Source organism: Xyrauchen texanus, chromosome 12 (genome assembly GCF_025860055.1).
Source record: "Xyrauchen texanus isolate HMW12.3.18 chromosome 12, RBS_HiC_50CHRs, whole genome shotgun sequence".
NCBI lineage: Eukaryota > Metazoa > Chordata > Actinopteri > Cypriniformes > Catostomidae > Xyrauchen > Xyrauchen texanus.
In genome coordinates this window covers 33,959,628-33,981,635 of record NC_068287.1, presented here as the reverse complement: position 1 = coordinate 33,981,635, position 22,008 = coordinate 33,959,628, and the positions used below count along the sequence as shown (strand labels likewise).

General features: G+C 37.2%; 2 protein-coding genes across 2 annotated transcripts; one reads left to right on the top strand and one right to left on the bottom strand.

Moving 5' to 3' along the window:
• Positions 1–864: 864 nt before the first annotated feature.
• Positions 865–20,147, top strand: LOC127652854 (glycogen [starch] synthase, muscle-like). Its single transcript, XM_052139267.1, has 16 exons — positions 865–960; positions 2,277–2,395; positions 7,562–7,743; positions 8,909–9,100; positions 12,414–12,599; positions 12,728–12,872; positions 13,229–13,346; positions 14,882–15,002; positions 15,728–15,834; positions 16,205–16,264; positions 16,359–16,551; positions 16,628–16,754; positions 16,861–16,956; positions 17,048–17,211; positions 18,694–18,774; positions 18,937–20,147. The coding sequence occupies exons 2-16, from the start codon at positions 2,278–2,280 to the stop codon at positions 19,108–19,110; spliced, it is 2,064 nt and encodes a 687-aa protein (XP_051995227.1). The 5' UTR covers positions 865–960; position 2,277; the 3' UTR covers positions 19,111–20,147.
• On the bottom strand, positions 20,145–21,495 carry LOC127652348 (aspartate dehydrogenase domain-containing protein-like). The gene is made up of 2 exons (XM_052138460.1): positions 21,268–21,495; positions 20,145–20,358 (listed from the first exon to the last, which is right to left on the bottom strand). Exons 1-2 carry the CDS (start codon positions 21,327–21,329, stop codon positions 20,145–20,147), a joined length of 276 nt encoding a protein of 91 aa, XP_051994420.1. The 5' UTR covers positions 21,330–21,495.
• Between the last annotated feature and the right edge of the window lie 513 nt (positions 21,496–22,008).

Here is a 22,008-nt window from a genome sequence, read left to right as displayed (position 1 = left end):
ATGACAGTATTGTTTTTAAGTTAGCTTGAGCTAAATAAGCACCATTTATGATACTATTGTTGTCCAATTTAACTTTGAAATATTATATTTGATTGTAATCTTGATCAAACGTTTTGGAGATATATTTCATGTCGCCAGTATGTATCCATAGAATATAGCTGTCCGGGAGCGTTCTAGAGATCCCCGCCGAATGGACTGACTTAAATGTTACTTCAGTTAACCCATTCTGGACAATTTCATGAACTCAAATTCAACCCCCAACTTTAAGCTTTTCTGTATTGATGTAAAATTATTGTATTTTTTTACTCCATATGCTGTACTTCAAACACGACAGCGACGTGCTCATCTCTTTTATTAAAAATAATTATTGGAAGAATGACTGATTAAGAGTATGTTATCTGGAGGTGTATTTATTTTGGGAATTTCATTTATATTTGTAAATTATTAATTGTATTTATGTATGTTGTCATAATTCATACTTTATTCATGTAATTTTTATGTAATTATTCACTTGTTTTATATTGTATATGGCTGTTTCTTTGCGGTATTTATACCCCGATAATTATACATATAAGTAATAGCATTGATTAATACTGAAACATGAAGAAGACATCTTGCGTTCATCATGAGTTGTCAGCGGTCGACAAGGATGACGCTGAACCAACCAGATTGTTTTTCTAAATTCCTAGATTAGCCAATCAAATGTTTTATACACGTAAACGCCTAGCTCTCTGTAGACATTTACCGAGAGATCAAGGAGGCGGGGACACCGTCAAATAAAACACGCCTTCATTTTAGAACATTGCTGGCCGCATTCGAGCTGACGAACTGATGTATTGTCCAATAGAAATTGAGAGTTTGCGCAAAAGGCCCCGCCCACTGTAAGATCAACCTCCTGCTGATTGATTCCAGCAGATGTGAGGGTTGTGCTGCTGAGCGAGGAAAAGACGCTACCGTAGAGTGAGTCAAATTTAACTGTTGTTTTGCGTGCGAGTGTGTGTTGTCACTCTGTAATTAAGTAACCATGCGCTTTAAAAACGTGCTGAGGAACACGACAGTCCATCCGCAAAGCCCGTGATTCATAATACTTACTTTTCACGGGTCAAACCTACGGGGCAGTCTGTCCTTCCTGTGTTTTTATTTTATTTTATTTTATTTTATTTTACTTACAGTCATGCACGTATATATGTTCCCAAAACACGCTTTACTTGTACTGTTGTTATGGTGACACTGACGATGTATCTTTGACTTCATGTGATGTGTGATCAGAACGCACGTACCCTGCCAGCGCGCACGCACTCACGCGCACCGTGAGACAGTTATAAAAGGAGTCCGGATTATTAAAAAGCCTCACTCTTGTAGACCATTTCACTAATACTGAAGTCGAGAAGAATAGTAGTAGAGAGTGGTTTTATAATCCAAGCATCCAGTATGTGAAGGTGTATGTACCGTTATTCTGTAAATTAATCCAGTCTGGGTTTATGGCCAATAAGAACCTTTCAATCCTTTCTTTAAATTTTTCGTAAAAAAATAAATAAAAAAACGCATGCTGCTCAAGGTATTTCGTAAGTGATGGGTGTGGTGATAGTCTGAATGACTTTCCGGTGTATTACGTTTTGCTTTGTTGTATAAAAAGGTAATGAGTTGAGGTGAAGGCACAACATCACAATGCATTTGTATACTTCATAACACTTGGTCTGAATTAAATGCACTTGCTCTGCTCGTATCGAAGAGGCTTTTAAATATGGATACCATGCATTATAGAGACAAGAGATAAAATATGTGATGAAGAGCAAAGTCAGAAATTAGTAAGTCTGAATGTATCTGCATATTTTATATGATGAACTTCTGTGGAAATAAATCTAAGTTCTCTGGAGAAGAGGAACTGTATGTTGTGCGTGCGTGTGTGTGTGTGTGTGTGTGTGTGTGGGGTATTGTTCATCCTTGCCTGCCTGATGGTCATAAAATGAAATTGACTGCTCTTGGCACATCACATTAGGCTACACATGCTTTGACACATACACTCACACAGATTTGTATGCTGGATATAAACTACAGATCATTTTCAGTATTAGGTGTCCTATACAGATAAGGCTGAGACTATTCTCAACACACTCCTATGCATTTTATAATATAGGCTACACAGTAATTGGCTGTTGCCCAGCTGTGATCTTACAGAAATTATTATACAAATTGCAACTCAAGTAGTTTTTTACGTGTAAGTATATGCAAAATGTGCATGTTAAGTCATATTATCATTGTGTTTCTCTACCTAGCATGCCCCTGGCACGCAGTTTGTCAGTCACCTCTTTGTCCGGTCTTGAAGAATGGGATGAAGAGTTTGATCGGGAGGATGCAGTCCTGTTCGAGATTGCATGGGAAGTTGCCAATAAAGGTGTGTATGTATGCGTTCTTTTGTTAATGTCTTGCATATGGTCTGTTTCATAATATCTCCTCATAGACATTGTCAGTAATGCGCTTAAAGATCCATTTAGTTGTAACTATACTTTTTTACTCTGAATTTCTTTGACATGTCATGTGTGTACTACGAAAAAGGTGCAGTGGTAGTACCATGTTTTTCAGACACTCCATTGCATGTAGGAATGTGCACAAGTAGTGGAATACTCAAGTATTCGTTTTGCAATAAGTATTTGAAAAGTAAAAATACTATTTGAATTTGGCAAAGTTTTGCTTTGCTGGCCATATATACAGTGAGATGCATGTTAAATCCTGAACACACAAACTTAACTCACAGTTATAACAGAATGCACTGGGTGGCGCTGTTGAGCGTGGACAAAAGTTGATCATATTTGTTGAGCAAACCGTTCTGTCAGTACGTTCAGATGGACACCAAAAAGTGGGTAATTGCCAGATTGTGACTTACTGTGACAAAGCTGGGTTCCTGTTTAAATGTACTGTATAAGCGGTGTACACTTTACTCCCATATATGTGTAACTCATCAGAAAGCTGCGTCCCCCGTTGCAACGTAATTCACGTGACACTTCTGTAAACAACAAGCATGGCATCTGAGAAAGACTTTGCTAGTGAAGGAACTGGTGTGTATAAATGTGTATAGTTTACTTGATATGCTTTTTGTTCTCAACAAAAACACGACATGTGATACAATATAAGCATGATAACTATTATATGCCGTGTGTTTATAATTGTCCTGTATGTTTATTGCGTCAGTCTACTTTATTAGCGGTTTCTTTTTCGCTTTGCATGAGCTTAAATGCTTTCATTCTGTACTTATTTGTTTTCACGCATTGCTTGTTTAAATGTTTTTAACAAAAAAAACAGGATGTAATATAAGCTTGTTTTGAATGTTAGAATCTTGTTAATCTTTAAATGGTGATGCAACATTTATGACTAAATAAATAATTTTACAACATCTCTTTCTCATTAATTACCTTCATATAAATAATAGAATATTCGAGTATTTGTTTTTTATGAGCTTAAATCTTCGAATACCAAATTATTGATGAATGCCCATCCCTAATTGCATGGTATCCTTTCAAGCACATTGGAATACCATGGAAATATGGAGTTTGTGTGCATTGGTTCCTGCTTTGATAAGATTCTTAAACTATGACAAAAGAATGGCTATTGTTCTCTCTATCCTTATTAGGTTTGAGCATTTTATCTCTCTCATGTAGGGATGCACAGATTTTTCTCTTCCGATTCCGATATCAGAAAAGTCAGTATCGGCCGATCCAATACCACTGTTGTTTTTTGCATAATCAGTTTAGAATATCTTTACATTATTGTGTGGAACTAATTGGCTGAGCTCTTTAATATGGAAAGAAACACAAACCTCTAACTACACATTATTTCAATATAAATATATAGCTTGTTAAGACATTATTATTAACTAGTATACTGGATAAAGTACAGTCTTCAAGACTTCAGTAGAAAAGAAACCTTTTTTTCTTTTTTTTTCCAAAAATGTTTCAACTTTAATGGATTCAGATCTCTATTTTGTTCAATTTAGTTGTAAGACATCAGTCCAGTTAGTTTTTGGAACCCATTCAACATAAATATTGTTATAAATTGTAAACAAATACTGATGATGATAATAATAATAATAATAATAATCATAAATAAATTGTTATTAATATTATTGTTCACTTAATTTTAAATACAACAGTAATATATTTAAATCGTGCACTTTCTAAACCCTCACGCTTTTATTTTGACATTCTAAATTGTCCAGGAATCCTGTGTGTGTGTGTGTGTGTGTGTGTGTGTGTGTGTGTGTGTGTGTGTGTGTGTGTGTGTGTGTGTGTGTGTGTGTGTGTGTGTGTGTGTGTGTGTGTGTGTGTGTGTGTGTGTGTGTGTGTGTGTGTGTGTGTGTGTGTGTCTGTCTGTCTGTCTGTCTGTAGACAAATTCACGATTGTTTAATTCGCTTCTTATTCAAATTCTGGTCAAATGCACCTCCGGTGCCGTTCTAAATGAATATTATAAGTGCACCAAACTATTTAGCATCTACACCTGAGATGCTGTTCTTGAGTAGCACTCAAATATTGTGCACCGCTGTGAAGGCTAAAACTAGCCTTGAGTGCATCACCAGCCTGTGTGTGAGTTTGTGTTAGAGCAGCACCATTCACTAACGTGCTGTCGCTGCGCATACTATATATTTACTTCTTAAACACAGCCTTTTGTGATTCACAGAGCTATCACACGTTTTCAAGTGGCTTTGAATAAAATGCATGAGTCACATGAACTGCTTTAATGGTGTTTTAATGGTTCTTTTATGTCATTTTTGGAGCTTGACAGTAACAAACATGATACAGTATCAGATTTGGATCGGGCTCGTCGGACTGATACCCAATCTGTCTAAAAGCTTCAGTATCGGAGCCAATACCAATCCAGGTATCGGATCAGTGCATCCCTACTCTCATGAAAGGTTAAAGGTTTAAGCTCCAGTAACCAGAGCTGGATTGGTAAACAAACCATATTATACTTTTACAGAGTCTGTTGAAATTTCTATACAAAGTGTTGATGTACAGTCACTGAGCACTTTATTAGGAACACTTTGGTTCCTAATATAGATGTACAGTCTCTTCAATGGGTTGTACAGTTGTTTAAAGTGTTTTTGGATCGTTCTGCTGACGAACCATTGTAAAGGATCTTTCCAAGAAATTCCAGTAAACAAAAAAAACTCCAGACAATGTGAGATCTGGAAAATTAGATGTCACAAGCTTAAGTTGATCGTAGAGACCATTGGCGCCAATGGTTTCTACGATCTACTTCACTTGCGATGCTTTTGGAAAATACAGCCCATGCCATTGAAGAGATGGTAAGTCTATCCCTCACAGCCCTGTTTTCATTCCCATCAAATATCAAAGATGGTACCACTGTGAATAAGGTCAATGGGTGTGATTTCAGTGGAGCTCACATACATTTTGTAGTATTTTTTTTTAAACATTGCCTTTTGTGTCTTTATTTAAAATTGTTTTCTGTTGCTGTTTTAATAACAATACTAATATATCTGTACATAAATGTATATAAAATACACAAATGAACGTTTCCTGCCAAAAGTTATTTGGTGCATGAGAGGTCTTAATAATAAATAAAAACTAGCTAATAGAATTTTTTTTTTGTTGTGGTTTTTGGAATATCGTTGCTTATGGCTGTCTACTCTCATATGTATGAGGACGAATGCAAATTGCAGAGCAGATGTATCTGTTATAAAAGGGCTATAACGCTTGCCCGAGCTATTGAACATGTAATATGTTCTGATTGGCAACCTATGCTTTAAAATAAACCCCAAGGACACGCCACCCAGAGTCACATGATCATAAACAGTAAAATTACTTCCTCGAAGTGACCATCGCTGCACCCTTTGCTAACGGCCTTGTGGAAGGGTCCTCCGTAGAGGACTTGAGTTGCCCACTTTCGTTTGGAACACCCCTTCATTTGGTGTCCCCTTCCTGCAGTGCCCTTCAAGGGCGCAAAAACGGCATTTGGAATTCGCCCATTTTGCCACTGTTTCTGCTAAATAATCACAAGACATTTTATGACAAGTGCGAATAAAACGGCGCATTGTACCTACAGATGCAGTTAAAATTATTTCTAAGCACAAACGCAACATTTAGAGCAGAATTATCCATTGTTTTAGTGGAGTACCTGTGTTAGCTGAGCTTCAAATGTGTGTGCTTCTCATCTGTGTCCCTGCATGTTGATATCAGATAATTTGAAACAGATTAGTTAAGTTCTCGTGCTTATGAATGTATCCGGTTTTTAAAATGTTCAGAGTTTTAAAGGCCGATTTATTATTTTGTGTCTCACCTACACAGCATATTTTACGCCATAGCCTGACGTTTCTTTTTCATCACAAAATTTCAAAAGTATACTAAAATATTTATTTATTTATTTATTATTATTATTTAAGCGACTTAATAGAAAGCATACAGTGTTTTTCTCATTTATTTGCTTCCTGCAATGCAGGCAACATGTATAATATATACCTAAATTTCAATGTTCACATATTTTGAACTAGTTTTTAATGCTATTGTAATAAATACTTTTGCTTTAATAATTACATTGATTTAGTTTATTTCTGAATGTATAATTAATATATTGGCTGTGTACTCGCAGAACTATAAAAGCAAACCACGTGTTGGCCACTAGTGCCTAGGCCGTAGTTTCAATTCAGAAGCATAAATCAGACTTCAAGGAATATTTCTAGTTCAATACAAGTGAAGCTCAATCGAAAGCATTTTTGGAATAATGTTGATTACCACAAAAAAAATCATTTCTTCCTTTTCTTTTCCAGTGAGCACTTACAATGGAAGTGAATGGGGGACACATTTTTTACTTTAAAATACTTTTTCAAAAGTATAACCACAAGACATAAAGGGTATGTGTGTAAACATGATTTTAGTGTGATAAAATCACTTTTTAACCTTTTCTATTTAACGTTATAGCCAATTTTGCAACTTCATTTCCTTGACAATGTTATGTCAACAATTCTTAAACGACTGAAAAAAATTACAATTTAAAAAACTTTACAGCTCAAATAATACACAAGTTTTAACAGAAGAATTAATTTAAGTGCTTTTATAAAATTAGAAGCTTCACATTTCTGTTTTTAAACCCTCCAAAAATTGGTCCCATTCACTTCCATTGTAAGTGCCTCACTGTAACCTGTCATTTTTGCTTTTTAAAAAGAAAAGGAAGAACAAGTCAATTTATTTTTGACAGGTGAGAGGAGGCACTTCGCTGCTGTCCGGGACACATTCAGGATGGATTAGTGTTTACACCTCAAAAGACCAAAAGGTCTTTAGGAGTCTGACTCAAGTGCCAAGCATTCACAGATACTGTATCCGTCTATGTACCTGACTACAAGAGTCATGTGACTCTGGTTGGTGATTGCTGCACTGTGAATGTTATCAACAGCTAGATTAGCTGAAGGTCAAGAGGGGGTCACAGGGATATTGGGATAAACTATGCTGTAGTTCGAAGGGTTTGTTGGCTTTCACCTTGTTGGACCTATTTGGGATACATCTGTTAAAGGTTAACTCTCCACTCTTCAATTGTGTATTGGTTTTGTGTCAGTTGGTGGCATTTACACTGTGATCCAGACCAAGGTGCGCCTGACCTGTGAGGAATGGGGGGAGAACTACTTCCTGGTGGGCCCGTATACGGAGTCCAACGTCAGAATGCAAGTGGAGCTGATTGAACCCTGCAACGCAGCACTCAGGAGAACCATTGAAAAAATGAACAGCAGCGGGTGCAAGGTGTATACATACACACATATACATACAAATAAAGCCCATATTTGCCAGCTAGCAAGCATAATGCTTTCCCATTGAAGAGTATGTGTACATAAAGTCAACCAGTTTCTTTTTTCTTGGGTCTGTGTGCCCCCTATTCATCCCCACTAATATATGTGCACACACCACAGAGACTGTTTTTTTCTCAGTGAAACCCTAAACCTTAATTCTGGAAAGCGTGTGTGTTACATCTCCCTTAGTGTGTGTGTTTTAAAGGTTAAAGGCTATATCAGTCTCACACTGGTCCATTTCAGATTTCTGAAAAAAACTTCTCCTCAGAGGTGGAGAGATGTTGTATGTGTTAGTGTCGCCATGTTTGCTGAGTCACTTTGCCAAAAACCGACATGAACAGAAATCAAATAAAATGCATTTGTAAATCCTCAATTCTAGAATATCGGTAATTCGTGTTTCTTAAAGAATGTAGCCTATTATCGGAAGAATAAGCGAATGCCCACTCTAATCCAAGTGGCTTCTTTAGTTGACACACTGTGATGTCATCAAAGTCACGAAATGGTGTGGGTCGTCACCTTCCTGTTGGTATGAATTGTGATCAGTGGATGCATTTGGGCGAAACCAAAGACTATTAGCCCAAGACAGAGCACTTGTATTAAAACGAATGAGTGAAATTGGAATGGCCAATATGGCAGATGTAGAAAAGGAAGTCCCGCCTAACTGGTAAAAGAGCCAGTCACTATTGGAATACAGACATTGCCTGTCAATCAACTCGAGAACTAGCATGCGCATTAGTTAAACCAGCCTGAACAAATATAATTTTTAGTGTGATCCGAGCTAAAGAAGCACAACTTTTGGGATGTTAGTAGATCATAATACTACTGATTGTAATAAATATTATCAATATTAATAATAATGTTAAAAATATTAAGTCTTTGGTACCCATCTTTGGTTTTGTGTCAATGAAGAGGTACTTGCAGCAAAAAAGATTGTGAAACACTGTTATAAGATATTTCTATAATAAACCTGAACAAATATATCTTTGATTTTAGCTATGGCAATTCTTTATACAGCCAAATTTGATAGAAGTACAATATCAGGAAATGTAGTCTTAGTTATCACAATACTGTATTATTTTATCAATGTAATTCATTTAAATCACTCTTGCTCTCTCTAGGTATATTTTGGCCGATGGCTGATCGAAGGTTCTCCATATGTGATCCTGATAGACGTGGGCTTCACAGCCTGGTCTCTGGACCGCTGGAAGAGTGAACTGTGGGAGAACTGCAGTATTGGTATCCCCTGGTTTGATAGAGAGGCGAATGATGCTGTACTCTTTGGCTTCCTTACTGCATGGCTACTGGGAGAGGTGTGTGTGATGCTATCTATCCATACTGCTTATACCAATACAGGAAAAGGTCATAGAACAGTCATGGAAATGGACCTGTTTGACAGCCTTTGATTACACTTTTCCCCCTTCTAATTTTTCTTTATATTTTCATTATTTAGTGTAAATTTAAAACATTATTCTTTGTAACATTACACTGTCATATATTTTAAACTAGCCAAGACTGCTGTGTTGGGGTTTAAAAAACAGTTGCTGAGACATAAAATTTGTATTTTCCGTAATACATCTTTCCATTTTTCTTTTTACCTCTTTCGAAAAGTCGTGGAAACTTAACCCTCCTATGGTATTGAAAAATGGAACATCCCTTTGGTATTCACGGTCATTTTTGACTGGAAGTGTCAAATGTGTAACCCTTTTGTTTTATGATAATGATGCCATTTTTACTTCACTGAAGAAAGAACAATGACATAATGCATTTCTTTAGGATTTATTATATTTTTTTCTTATGTATATTTTACCATTAATTTGCATATATAAATAAGTAGGGTGGTCAGACGTCCCATTTTTTCCTGGGACAGTCCCGTATTTAAGCACTTTTTCCTAGTGTCCCGACTTGTTCTAAAAAAAATCGGCTATGTGCTTTCTCATTCACATCAGTATTTTAATCAAATGTAGCCAAGGACATGGCTTTTAAAACCAGTAAAATCACACTGTGTTTTTTGAAGTACATGATTGGATTAAACTGTCCAATCACAATCACCTATCAATAGATGTCCTGTTAGTGAACTGATTGAAGAGTCAGTTTGAAGGACCACACAGATGAAATTGCAGTTGGAAATAATGTCAAGGAAGCATGCATGTCAATTTTTCGGTTGGCTGTCTGCACTGCGAAATTGATAAAGAAATGTATGATCCGTAAATTTCTTCTGCCCGCACCAGATCTGAAGCTGTCATATGCAATATACGTTTTGTGCAGCTGGACGATCAGAAATTACTGTAGCATGGCAACACAAGTTCCCCTCTCTTGTTGCAGCTCTTGAGAGAATACTACACATTTTCAATGGTCTGCATGCATTCTTTCTTTCTCAAGAAAAATGGCCAAAGTTTCTAAGAGACATTTTCAGCGATCCTTGCACTAAACGTTGCATTCAAGCACGTCAAGAAAAGTCTTGCAGACCAGGCTGGAGGAATCATTCTCTGACATTAAGAAGCAGTTGGATGCCCTTGTTGAAGCTGGTGACATGTGAGTGGATGATTTATTTTGTGCAGTGAGAAACATTTATTCAGCATTAGTGTATTACCTCCAAAATTGGAGCTGCTCATTGGAGAACATAGAAAACCTGTGTGGGCCTTACTGAGAGACATCCCAGAGTGAAAAGGCATTCAAAGCAGCCTTGAACACTTCTACTCCAGAATCCCTGCTCTCAGTTTGATTGACGAAACCACTCTCTTTGACAAGTGGGCTTGCATGAAAAACATTGTCACTCGTCACATCACTGAGCACATGAACAAGACGGCAGCGTCTAAGAGATGGACAGATGTTTTCCGTGAATTGAAGAGCAAGACCATCAACTTTGGAGTCTTAGCCAAGGTCTTGGAGTTTGTTTTATGCCTGCCTGGGACATCTGCATCTGTGGAGTGTGTGTTCTCATTAATGAATGTAGCATGGACAACATGGATAAATCTCAAGTCGGTGTAACAGTCATGAAGGCAATGCTTTTCATACGTCTTAATTTTGGACTGGACTGCTCGGCATTTTACGATAAACTCTACAAGAAGTACAAGGCGACAGCTGTCACAGATGCGGATGTGCCCTCTACTTCATATTGATCTGCGCCTAGGGAAGGATACATCAATTTCATTTTTGCTGGGAGGGGACTGTCCCATTTTCCACAAGCTGGAATATAGTCACCCTACAAATAAGCACATTTTTGAAACCTAAACTTCAATAAGTTGAAACGGGAAGAAAATATGAGACATGCATTTGGATATTATCAAACTATTATTTGTCAAATTTTAGCATATTTAATTTAATTTGCTGTGTCAGTTTTTCTAATTAATGTCTTTACGCTTGCAATCAAACCTGACCATGGTGTTACAAAGAGAAGAAAAAGCATTTTTCGACCAATAATTTGTTTAAAACATATTAATGTATTAACTCAGAGTAATGCATAATATTGTCAAGAAAATGAACTTCAAGAAACAGAAATTAACTGCAAAATTCTGAAAATTTAAACATTTTGCAATTTCATAGTACTTTCTATAGTAAACATTTATTTCGCAAACTTTTGTGTGTGTGTGTGTGTGTGTGTGTGTGTGTGTGTGTGTGTGTGTGTGTGTGTGTGTGTGTGTGTGTGTGTGTGTGTGTGTGTGTGTGTGTGTGTGTGTGTGTGTGTCAGATTGCTGTCATCAGCTGGAAAACAACAGATGGTTTGTAATGCCAACAATGACCAAAAGATGGCTGTAAAGCACTCGCTCTCTCTCTCTCCCTCTCGCGCTCTCTCTCTCTCTCTCTCTCTCTCTCTCTCTCTGTGTGTGTGTTATCTTCTCGTCCCTTAATTTCTGAGTGTGTCATTTGAATTTGAATTTTTATTGTTGAGGATAACCCCTTGAGATGAAACATCTCGTTTTCGAATGGGTCCTCGAAGTGTGTGTGTTTAGCATTGTGACAGATTTATTGTTTTTCTGATAAATGTAGAAAAAAGCTCCCACTAGCATGTTTGTGTGTGAGTGGGTGTATGTTTTGCACTGAGGATGTTTTAGAGTGTCAACCTGTAATTTCTGTCTGTTTTTTCTCCATTATGGCTGATTTATTGATTGTATTTGACAGAAAAAAAAGCTATATTTTTCCCATTCATTTTCAATGATTGGTTAATTTTGACCGCAAAAACCAAAGGTGTTGCTTTTTATTTACGTCCACTTAGACATTGAATTAAGCCCAATATTTATTATTATTATTATTAGCATTATTATTTTGTATGTTCAGATGGCAAATGAAGGAAAAGTCACCAAGTCTTGAACTGCTTAGATAAAGGAAACCATTTTTATTAAATGTGGAATATTTTTTTATTTAGATAAAAAATGACCAAATACCATAGGAGGGTTAATAGTGGATTTTCTTTTTGCTGTTGGAGCAAATGGGCATGTAAAAATAATATATGCTGTGGTCTCCAATGTACCTCCTATAGAAGTTCACCCACTATAGTTTACTTCTCATTCCAAACCTGGAAATGTGAAAAGGGTCCAATCTGTTTAAGAAGTGTGGGAACCCTGTATTTGTGTTTTTGTATTTTTATTTTACTTCACAGTTACTTAGTGTGTGTGTGTGTTTCAGTATGCAGCTCAATGTGATGACCCCCCTCACATCGTGGCTCATTTTCACGAGTGGCTGGCAGGTTTGGGGCTTGTGTTATGCAGACAGCGCCAGTTACCCGTAGCAACCATCTTTACCACACACGCCACTCTGCTGGGCCGATACCTGTGTGCCGGAAAAGTAGATTTCTACAACAACCTCGCAGAGGTGTGTGAGTGCCCAAACTGCCAGTTTCTTTAGAAAATGCATTATCTAGTAATGACATTGGTGTCCCTGGTGCAATTGGTAAAGTAGTAATGTCTGTTTCTATTTTGTCTCGTTCTTTCTGTGTGTAGTTTAATGTGGATAAGGAGGCAGGTGACCGGCAGATCTATCACAGATACTGTGTGGAGCGTGCAGCGGCCCGCTGTGCACACGTCTTCACCACTGTTTCTCAGATCACTGCTATCGAGGCCGAACACTTACTAAAGCGTAAACCAGGTGACCTGTAACCTTCTGTTTTTTGTTGTGTACTGTTTCCTAAGTGCTCTTAAAGTTTATAACATCCTAATAGCTCCAGTCATGACACACATGACAAGGTAATCATTTAAAACCACAAGTGGATTGATCTTTTGATAAGACAAAATACTTTAAAGTTCTGAGATTCTTATCACTGCAGAGGCTTTTGAGCACTAATTTAGCAATAAGCAATAATTTAGGAAACTGCTGCTGTTTGACTCATTTTTACCCGTTACATGATATCATCTAAATACATGCACCTTACTTCTGTGTTCTGTGTCCCTTTACTGGCACTCACACTCTGGTCTTTCGATGTGCCCATTGTTTCTGTCTTTCAGATATTGTGACTCCAAATGGCCTGAATATCAAGAAGTTTTCAGCCATGCACGAGTTCCAGAACCTCCACGCTCAGAGTAAAGCACGCATCCAGGAGTTTGTCAGAGGCCATTTCTACGGGTCAGAGCTCAAAATCAGGGACTAAAAATGGTTCAAGGGATGAAAACGATAACCAAATACAAACAATTTGTTTTGCAGGACATAAGCGAAAACAGTAACAAAGTCCCTTCCAATTGTTGTGCAGTGAAAACTTTGTTTTCAAATGTTGGTAGCTGGTTAATAACCGGTTAATTTTGTTCCGATAATTTTTTCATGAAAACAAAGACAAAATGTATTTGGTCTACCACAAAAACTTTAGTATAAATTACAGCTGGTACAAAACTTAGTGTAGAAGGATCTGCGTTTGTGGACAATGGAGGAGTCAGTAGACAACAAAGCAGGTTCAAGGTTAGTTCTTTTAATGATCAGCTTGAATGCACCTCGACGGTAACCGTCAAAACAAATGTACATATAAATATCTGAAAACTCTCTCAGGGGTTGGACTCTCTGGTCTCTCTCTCTATCCGATGCTCTGGCGTGCCTTTAAGTCTCCCTCCGCCATCACTATAACGAGAGACACGTGTTAGAGATAGTTATGATGCAAGTGACATGCCTTACCGCTCTCTATCTCTATCTCTCTCTCTCTCTCTCTCTCTCTCTCTCTCTCACAGTCCGACACAAGACCATGCCCCCCATGCCACACTCAGCTGCACAGATTATTTCACAAACTTCTAACTCTGTCCATATAATTCCTATTCTTCAACAACTTCACTGGCTTCCTGTTAAATTTCGTATTGATTACAAGATTCTGTTACTGACTTTAAATGCTCTTCATAGCCTAGCACCTTCCTATCTTTTAGATCTTCTTCATATACATGCTTGAATAATCTAGATGCAAGGAACAATATTGAGGTAAAAAGTAAATTTCTCCGTTGTTTTATAGTCCTCACTGGCTTATTGTTTGTTAGATTTGATACATTAATAAAGATTTAATGTTGCTGGGATTTGACTGAGAAGCAGATCTGTAATTTAAATAAATAATTAAAATGAAATAAAATAATGAAACAATTATTAAATACTTAAAATAAAATTATTTGGCCCACTTAAGATAAAGTTTGGTCCAAATGTGATCACGCAGTTTGTGCAGGAGAGAGAGATTTAGGCTGTTAATTGATTTTAGATGGCCAAATGTATATTCAAAATATTTTTGGGTATATATTTAAGAATACATTTATTAAAAAGATGTTATTTTATATAGACCACTGTATACTAAGCTTATTATGATTTCTATCCTGATAATTCCGTCACATGGGAAAAATAAAACTAAAATAATGATTTTGGGTGAGGCAAGTCCCTTATTTTGAGCTTGTTTTTTCAGACCAGTTCCCTTGTTTCTCTTGTGAGATCTGGCAACACTGCAACTGGTATATCACCCACACTTCGAAAGGAATCTGCAGAACACCGGAATGAAAAATTCAGTTTCTGCTCAGAATGAACTGAAATGAAAAACATTTTGATTTTAGTCCCTGCTCAAAATACACACAATCACATTCACATGTTCATGGACAGAACGCTTTCTCATACATGTGTGTTATTGTTGTTTGTGTTCACTGCAGGAATTTAGATTTTAACCTTGACAAGACTGTGTTTCTCTTCATTGCTGGACGCTATGAATTCTCAAATAAAGGAGCTGATATCTTTCTTGAAGCATTGGCCAGACTTAACTACCTACTGAGGGTTAGTTTTTTGGCATGTGAGGATTTGTATTTTGTGATTAACAATCAGGGTCCAAAATTTGCACCAAGGGCGTAGCCAGGACATTACTTTTGGATGGGCCTCAATAAAAATGGATGGGTTCAAGTTTTCAACAAAACATTTGTTTTACCAAATTGTCCTTGACATCAGAGAACTGGTGAATTCAAATAGTTCTTTCACTCTTTCAGAAATCAGAATTCCTAAATATAAATTTGAAGTCAAAGAATAATCTGTAATATTCTGGATGGGCCAGACCCATCCTGGCCCACCCTTGGCTATGCCACTGATTAGCACAAAATGTGAGTACAAATTGGCTTTGGCTAGTAAATAAACTGGCCAATTGACCGATAACTTTGTTTTTAGGAAATGTGAAATACTGCATGGTTTAAATCACAGTTCAGAGAATGAGAAGCACATAATGACCTGCACTGTTTGCCACAAATATGTAGGAAATATAAGGGTAAAAACCTCTTAAGAATTACATTTGTTATAGGGACAACAATTTTAAATAAAAGTGCAAAATACACTTTCGTGTCTAGAAAAATTTAATTTCTCAATCCACCTGCCGTTGGCCGGATTTGACAAAACATTCATTTTGGACCCTGCTTGCAATACAACCACTGAGATATAATTTTAGAAAAATACTCCTCTTTTATAATTTTTTTTGTATTTGATCTGAATTATAAACACTATGCTTGTATGCCCAGGTGAATCACAGTGAGGTGACGGTAATAGCATTCTTCATAATGCCTGCTCGTACCAACAACTTCAATGTGGAGACCCTGAAGGGTCAAGCAGTACGGAAACAGCTCTGGTAACCATGACAACTGCACTGTGAGGTCTGATAAACTGAATGACACTGTGTAGCTCACCCTACTGATTAAAAACACCTAATTTCACCTAGAACACCACCCTGCAGCTGCTGTTTTCTGTTGTCATTCTGTTTCTACTGTATGATGGAAGATGGTGATGATGAAATACACTAATGATGTAGAAATAGACTATATAGAATTAAATAATAAATACATTTATATAATTAATAATAAGCATTTTGTTGTTACACATTTTAAGTAGTAGGGCTTGACTGAAGTATAATATTCTACCAGAAGCTTTAGGAAAACAGGACTGTTCTTACAGTGATCGCAATCCATGGTTATATTTAGTCTTTGTTTTACTGTTGTCAGGGACACTGCACAGACTGTGAAGGAGCGTTTTGGGAAGAAACTCTATGAATCACTTTTAGTGTAAGTTATTTTTTAAATGTTTGACATTATGTAGAATATGAGACATGGGATCGTGGACCAGTGGTAGTTTTCTCTACTACTCTTTCTTTATCAGAGGGCAGCTACCTGATGTGTCTAAGATGTTAGATAAAGAGGACTTAACCATGATGAAGCGTGCCATCTTCGCCACCCAGCGGCAGTGCCAGCCTCCTATCTGCACTCACAACATGCTGGAGGACAACACCGATCCAATCCTCAACTGTATCCGCCGCATCGGCCTCTTTAACAGCTCACAGGACAGAGTTAAGGTACAAACGTACACATACAAATACGTGCACTGTATTAAAATGGCATCTATCAAACTCAAACTATATATATTGTTAGGTGATCTTCCATCCAGAGTTCCTCTCCTCCACTTCTCCTCTTCTGCCAATGGACTATGAAGAGTTTGTAAGAGGTTGCCACCTTGGAGTATTTCCATCTTACTATGAGCCCTGGGGATACACACCAGGTAAAACTGCTTTCGTACTGCAAACACACTTCAATATTAATACACAAACTAAATATTGATTATTAACTGCCACTCATTACTATGCACACATGTCTGTCTCTCTCAGCTGAGTGTACAGTGATGGGTATTCCATCGATTTCCACTAATCTGTCTGGGTTTGGCTGTTTCATGGAGGAACACATTGCCGACCCATCTGCTTATGGTTAGAGCCATGTATACAGTGAAGATATCTGAAAATTTCAAACGGCTATGTTTGACTACAGAGTAATGCAATATTTTTTTTTCTCTTTTAGGCATCTATATTCTGGATCGACGGTATCGTGGGGTGGATGAGTCGTGCAATCAGCTGACATCTTTCCTGTTTCAGTTCTGTCAGCAGAGTCGCAGGCAGAGAATCATCCAGAGGAACCGGACCGAGCGCCTCAGTGACCTGCTCGACTGGAAATATCTGGGCAGGGTGAGACTAGGGATGTGCTAGAGTAATCGATTAATCAAGTACTCATTCAGCTTTAAAGGGTTAGTTCACCCTAAAAGTATAATCCTCTCTTGATTTACTTACCTTTAAACCATCCCAGATATGTATGTCATTCCTTCTTCAGCAGAACCAAAGTGAAGATATTTATAAGCACATTTCAGCACTTTTTGTCTATACAATGGAAGTATACAGGTGCCATCAGTCTGCTGGCTATTTGACGGTCCAAAAGGCATATTTTGGCAGTATAAAAGTAATCCATATGACTCCGGTTGATCAATTAATGTCTTCTGAAGCAAATCGATAGAGCTGTGTAAAAAATAAATCGACAATTAAAATCGTATTAACTTCCTGCCAGCAGTCGACGCACCATTGACATATCATGTATCATATGTGCGCAATGGCACGTTCATGCGAGAAATCGGAATCGAGCACTTTGTATACAACAGAGGATTGAACGTCACGCAAGAGTTAGGTCATTTATTACATCAATACAGCGCTGGCCGGAATCAACGATTTAAGTCATTAATTGATCAACTGGAGTCATGTGGATTACTTTTACACTGCCTAAATATGACACTTGTACCGCCAAATAGCCAGCAGACTGATAGTACCCGTATACTTCCATTTTATGGAGAAAAAAAATGTGCTTGTAAAAATCTTTACTTTGGTTCTGCTGTGGAAGTCATGCATCATGAGAAGATGGGTGAACTAGCCATTTAAATATGCACAAGTAATCGATTATTCAGCTTCATTTTTCAGCTTTAAATATTCAACTAGTAAAAACACTACTCGAATATTGCAATCTGATTTTCCTTTGTGCCTTTGCCTGTCATGGGCAACATTGAAACTGCTTCTCTCATCTTAATCTTGCTGATAGTTCTCCCAAAAATGTTGTCATTAGTTCAATTTATTGTATCGCTTCTTGGAACATATGTTTCTACAGTATGTGTGAGTACAAATAATATATATATATATTTTTTTTTTTTAAATTCCACTTTATAATCTAGATCTTGTTGTTTATGCATAGTGCTCATTTGTTCATGAGAAAATCTGGTTAAAAAGTTGAAGGTTGAACTTAAGTTCTAAATTTCAAGTAATCAATTTCTCGTTTTGTTATGTGTAAAAGTACTTGATTACAAAATTACTCAAAATGCCCATTCCTAGTTGAGACACCACACACACACACACACACACACACACACACACACACACACACACTCCGAATTCTTTCGATCACCTCTTAATTAACTTTTTGCTAAATTACTCACATAAACACATATTGTACCAACAACTTGTCTGGTTACCATGACAACTACACTGTTAGAACACTGTCCAGTAAGGTTAGATCAGTCCATCATCCAAATTGAAAACCTAACTGTACAATTAACTTCCTCTATACATCTATTCATGCATTTTAACACATTGCATTGAAGTCTAATCATCCTCCCCTGTTTTTTTCCTTAGTATTACATATCTGCACGGCATATGGCTTTAGCGAAAGCTTTTCCGGACACCTACATTTATGAACCTCAAGAGCCAACTTCGGTAAGCCCAAACAACAAAGACATTGTTTTCATTATTTTTATTTTCATAAATAAAACTATATTTAATAGTGTAAAGTGTAGTGATCTAGAGAGCTCTGATAACTCTGTTGAATCCTAAATATTCGGACATTTAATCATTTAATCTTGAATTTTTACAATTCAGACTACAGGCTTCCGATACCCGCGACCTGCCTCAGTGCCCCCGTCCCCCGCACACTCGCTTCACTCCTCGCCCCATCACAGTGAGGCTGAGGATGAAGATGAACGGTATGATGAAGAACTGGAGGCTGAGAAAGATCGGATCAATATCCGCTCTGTTCAACTTGCAAAACCATAACAAAAAAACAAAAGATAAACCCCTTATATCAGACGTAGACACACTGCAGTTTATACTCAGACATGTGTATGACACTCCCCTAAAAGTGAGCATAATATCTGCACATGTAATATCTGCATGTTGGTTTTGCAGTTATTGAATGTGAAGATAAATAAATGACATATTTGTGTATGTGGTGAGCCATATGTGATTTCAACCCTTTCTGTTTCAAGTTTTCTATGTTGTCTTTCACACATGGCATTATACAGAAATAACAGAGTAAAGAAAAAATAGTAGCCAAAGTTATTAATAGTGAATTCAGTGAGACAATAAGTCAAATAGAAAGAGCCACTGTGAAAAATTATACAAATTAAAAACTTTTGACACATTTCTTTCTCCTCATTACATATTAAATGAGCTGAGAAGTGAAAGCATTATAAATAATGTTTTTAAACAGAACTTTATTGTGAATGTGAACTTTATATCACCCTTGTATCAATATTGAAGTTATATTTCTTTCAAAGTTTTACACCCTGCCAGATTTCCCTTTGCATTACTATGTACTGAAACAGGCATGGTTACTGTAGTCATTTTCATTGCATAAAAGAAAGGTTTGAGTGTCATAATGTAGCAAAAGCTAGCCAGCTAAACTAATACACTGGAGCATCATTGGTACTGTAGCACAAATATACACCAGCTCATGAGTTTATCGTGTCTATTCTGACTGTAGAACTGAAATTGAAGTCTATATCATTATTAAAATGACACTGCACTTGTTTTTGTTCTAAATATGTTTTATTCTTCATCCATTTGTCATCAGCACAAATACACCCTCCCTCCACGACACTTGCAGACTGAACAAAAAAAGACAGACAATTAGATAAACAACCAGAACAAGTTTCTAAAATACAATTTTGGACAAGGTTTTCATTCACTTTTACATTTTAGTAGGTCAAAAATCGAGTAGTTCTAAAAAGGTGACAGGATAATGTGTTTTCAAAAAATAAATCTGTATACCTTTCTGGATTTCTCTCTCCATAAAATAAAGGTTTGGCTTATTTTGTGTATACGGTTTTTTGCTTCCTACTCTTATCAGTGTATTCATCTACTGCATCATATTTACACATACCCAGTAAACTGCTCCAGAAAGAATTGTATGTAGCATTTCCTGTAACAGCTCCCAGTATGGCTGGGTTCTGGTGCAGTGTTTTTACTGAGAACCCATCAGGACCAGTTACCTCAACCTCCAAAATATGATAGTCTGGCAGTCTGGAAAGACAAGGGGAGGAGAGAATTGGCAAAGAGAATAAGATTCTTATTGCTGTGTTACTCTATCTCTTAAAGAGTTAGTTAATGAAAATTACCTCATTTACTCACCCTCATGCCATCCCAGATGTGTATGACTTTCTTTACTTCTGCAGAACACAAAGATTTTAGAAGAAAATCTCAACTGCTCAACTCTGTAGATCCATACAATGCAAGTGAATGGTGACCAAAACTTCAAAGCCACAAAAAGCCAATAAAGGCAGTAAAAAAGTATGCCATAAGACTCAGTTTTGGGTGGTAACAGGTCAAAACCTTGCTCCTTTTTTACTGTGCATCTTGACATTAGCGGTCTCCGTGACGATTTACACTTCCTTGTCATGTACAAGGAAGAGTAGTCAAGCTTGAAATCATGACCATGCCAAGAGAGTGCAATGGTAAGATTTACAGTGTAAAAGGAGATAAATTTTGTTTTTTTCTTACCCCAAATTTGATTGGTTTGCTTGAAGACTGAAAATTACTTTAGAAAATTACTTTTATGCTGCTTTTATATGCTTTTGGATCCTCAAAATTTTGGTCACCATTCACTTGCATTGTATGGACCTACAGAGTTGAGATATTCTTCTAAAAGTCTTTGTTTGTGTTCAGCAGAAGAAAGAAAGTTATACACATATTTGATGGCATGAGGTTGCGATGAGAGATTTTACATTTTTGGGTTAACTATTCCTTTAAGAGTGTCCTGATATGTTGATTGGTCCATTTATAGTCTATTGCAAAGATAATTTCTCAATCATGTTCCAAATGCCAGTAATATAAGAACACATGCTGAAACATGTTTAATTGTGGGTAAGGAAGCCGGCCCACCCAAACAGTTGTGAAAGTTGTAGAAACGGGTTATAGTTGTTAGTGACTCACGTGGTGTCTGAAACTATTTCTCCAGTGACACCACAGAAACCCAGTGTTGCAGCAGCTGCCATGGTGTTCACGTTGTTTGGAGCAATGGGGCAGAGTTATGCCACTGAGCCATGGTTCAAGACCCGCCTCCCCTCTGCTCCAATCAGGGAGCAGACCTCCAGTCAGCCAGAAGCAAGAGGGATGCTTAGACATTCGAATGGACAGAGCCTGTGAAAGGGTCATAACATATTTTTACCCAAAGACTGTCCATCTGCAGTATTTTACTGTTTTCTAATGGTAGGGCCAGAGAAGTTTAGAGCTTTAAATCAAAACAAAAGGAAACATTTTTCAAATAAAGGTCTACTGTCAATGTTTTCATGGACAATCATTGTTTTAATTGAATTTTCTTTTATTTAAACAACTGCAACAGAACTTTCTCACCCGCAAGTTCCATTGTCATTCATTCGTTGAATATCTTGGCCTCCTCATAGTACACTACTGGGGACGTAAAGTGTTTTGCCATGCTACTTTGCAGCAGTGCAGAGTTTCTGCTCATGCTGGTGGTCAGATAGGGCAGAAGGGCTGCCAACCTGAGGGAGGAGCATAGATGACCATTACTTTATGTACAAATTGACAAAAACATGCAAAGCAGCTATAGGAAAATTGTATCAAAGAGGACCGCACATACTCTATGTATACTGTGTATGGTGTGATAATATAGAGGGAAACAGTAAAGTTACCAGGAAGTGAGCATATGACAGA

Bases quoted from the DNA above. Each gene is read 5' to 3' on its own strand.
- LOC127652348 (XM_052138460.1), bottom strand. From the start codon at position 21,329: ATGGCAGCTGCTGCAACACTGGGTTTCTGTGGTGTCACTGGAGAAATA. The intron at 20,359-21,267 runs GTGAGTCACTAA...TTGTCTTTCCAG, and splicing joins GAAATAGTTTCAGACACCAC to ACTGCCAGACTATCATATTT.
- LOC127652854 (XM_052139267.1), top strand. From the start codon at position 2,278: ATGCCCCTGGCACGCAGTTTGTCAGTCACCTCTTTGTCCGGTCTTGAA. The intron at 12,873-13,228 runs GTGACCTGTAAC...TCTGTCTTTCAG, and splicing joins CTTACTAAAGCGTAAACCAG to ATATTGTGACTCCAAATGGC. The intron at 17,212-18,693 runs GTGAGACTAGGG...TTTTTTCCTTAG, and splicing joins ACTGGAAATATCTGGGCAGG to TATTACATATCTGCACGGCA.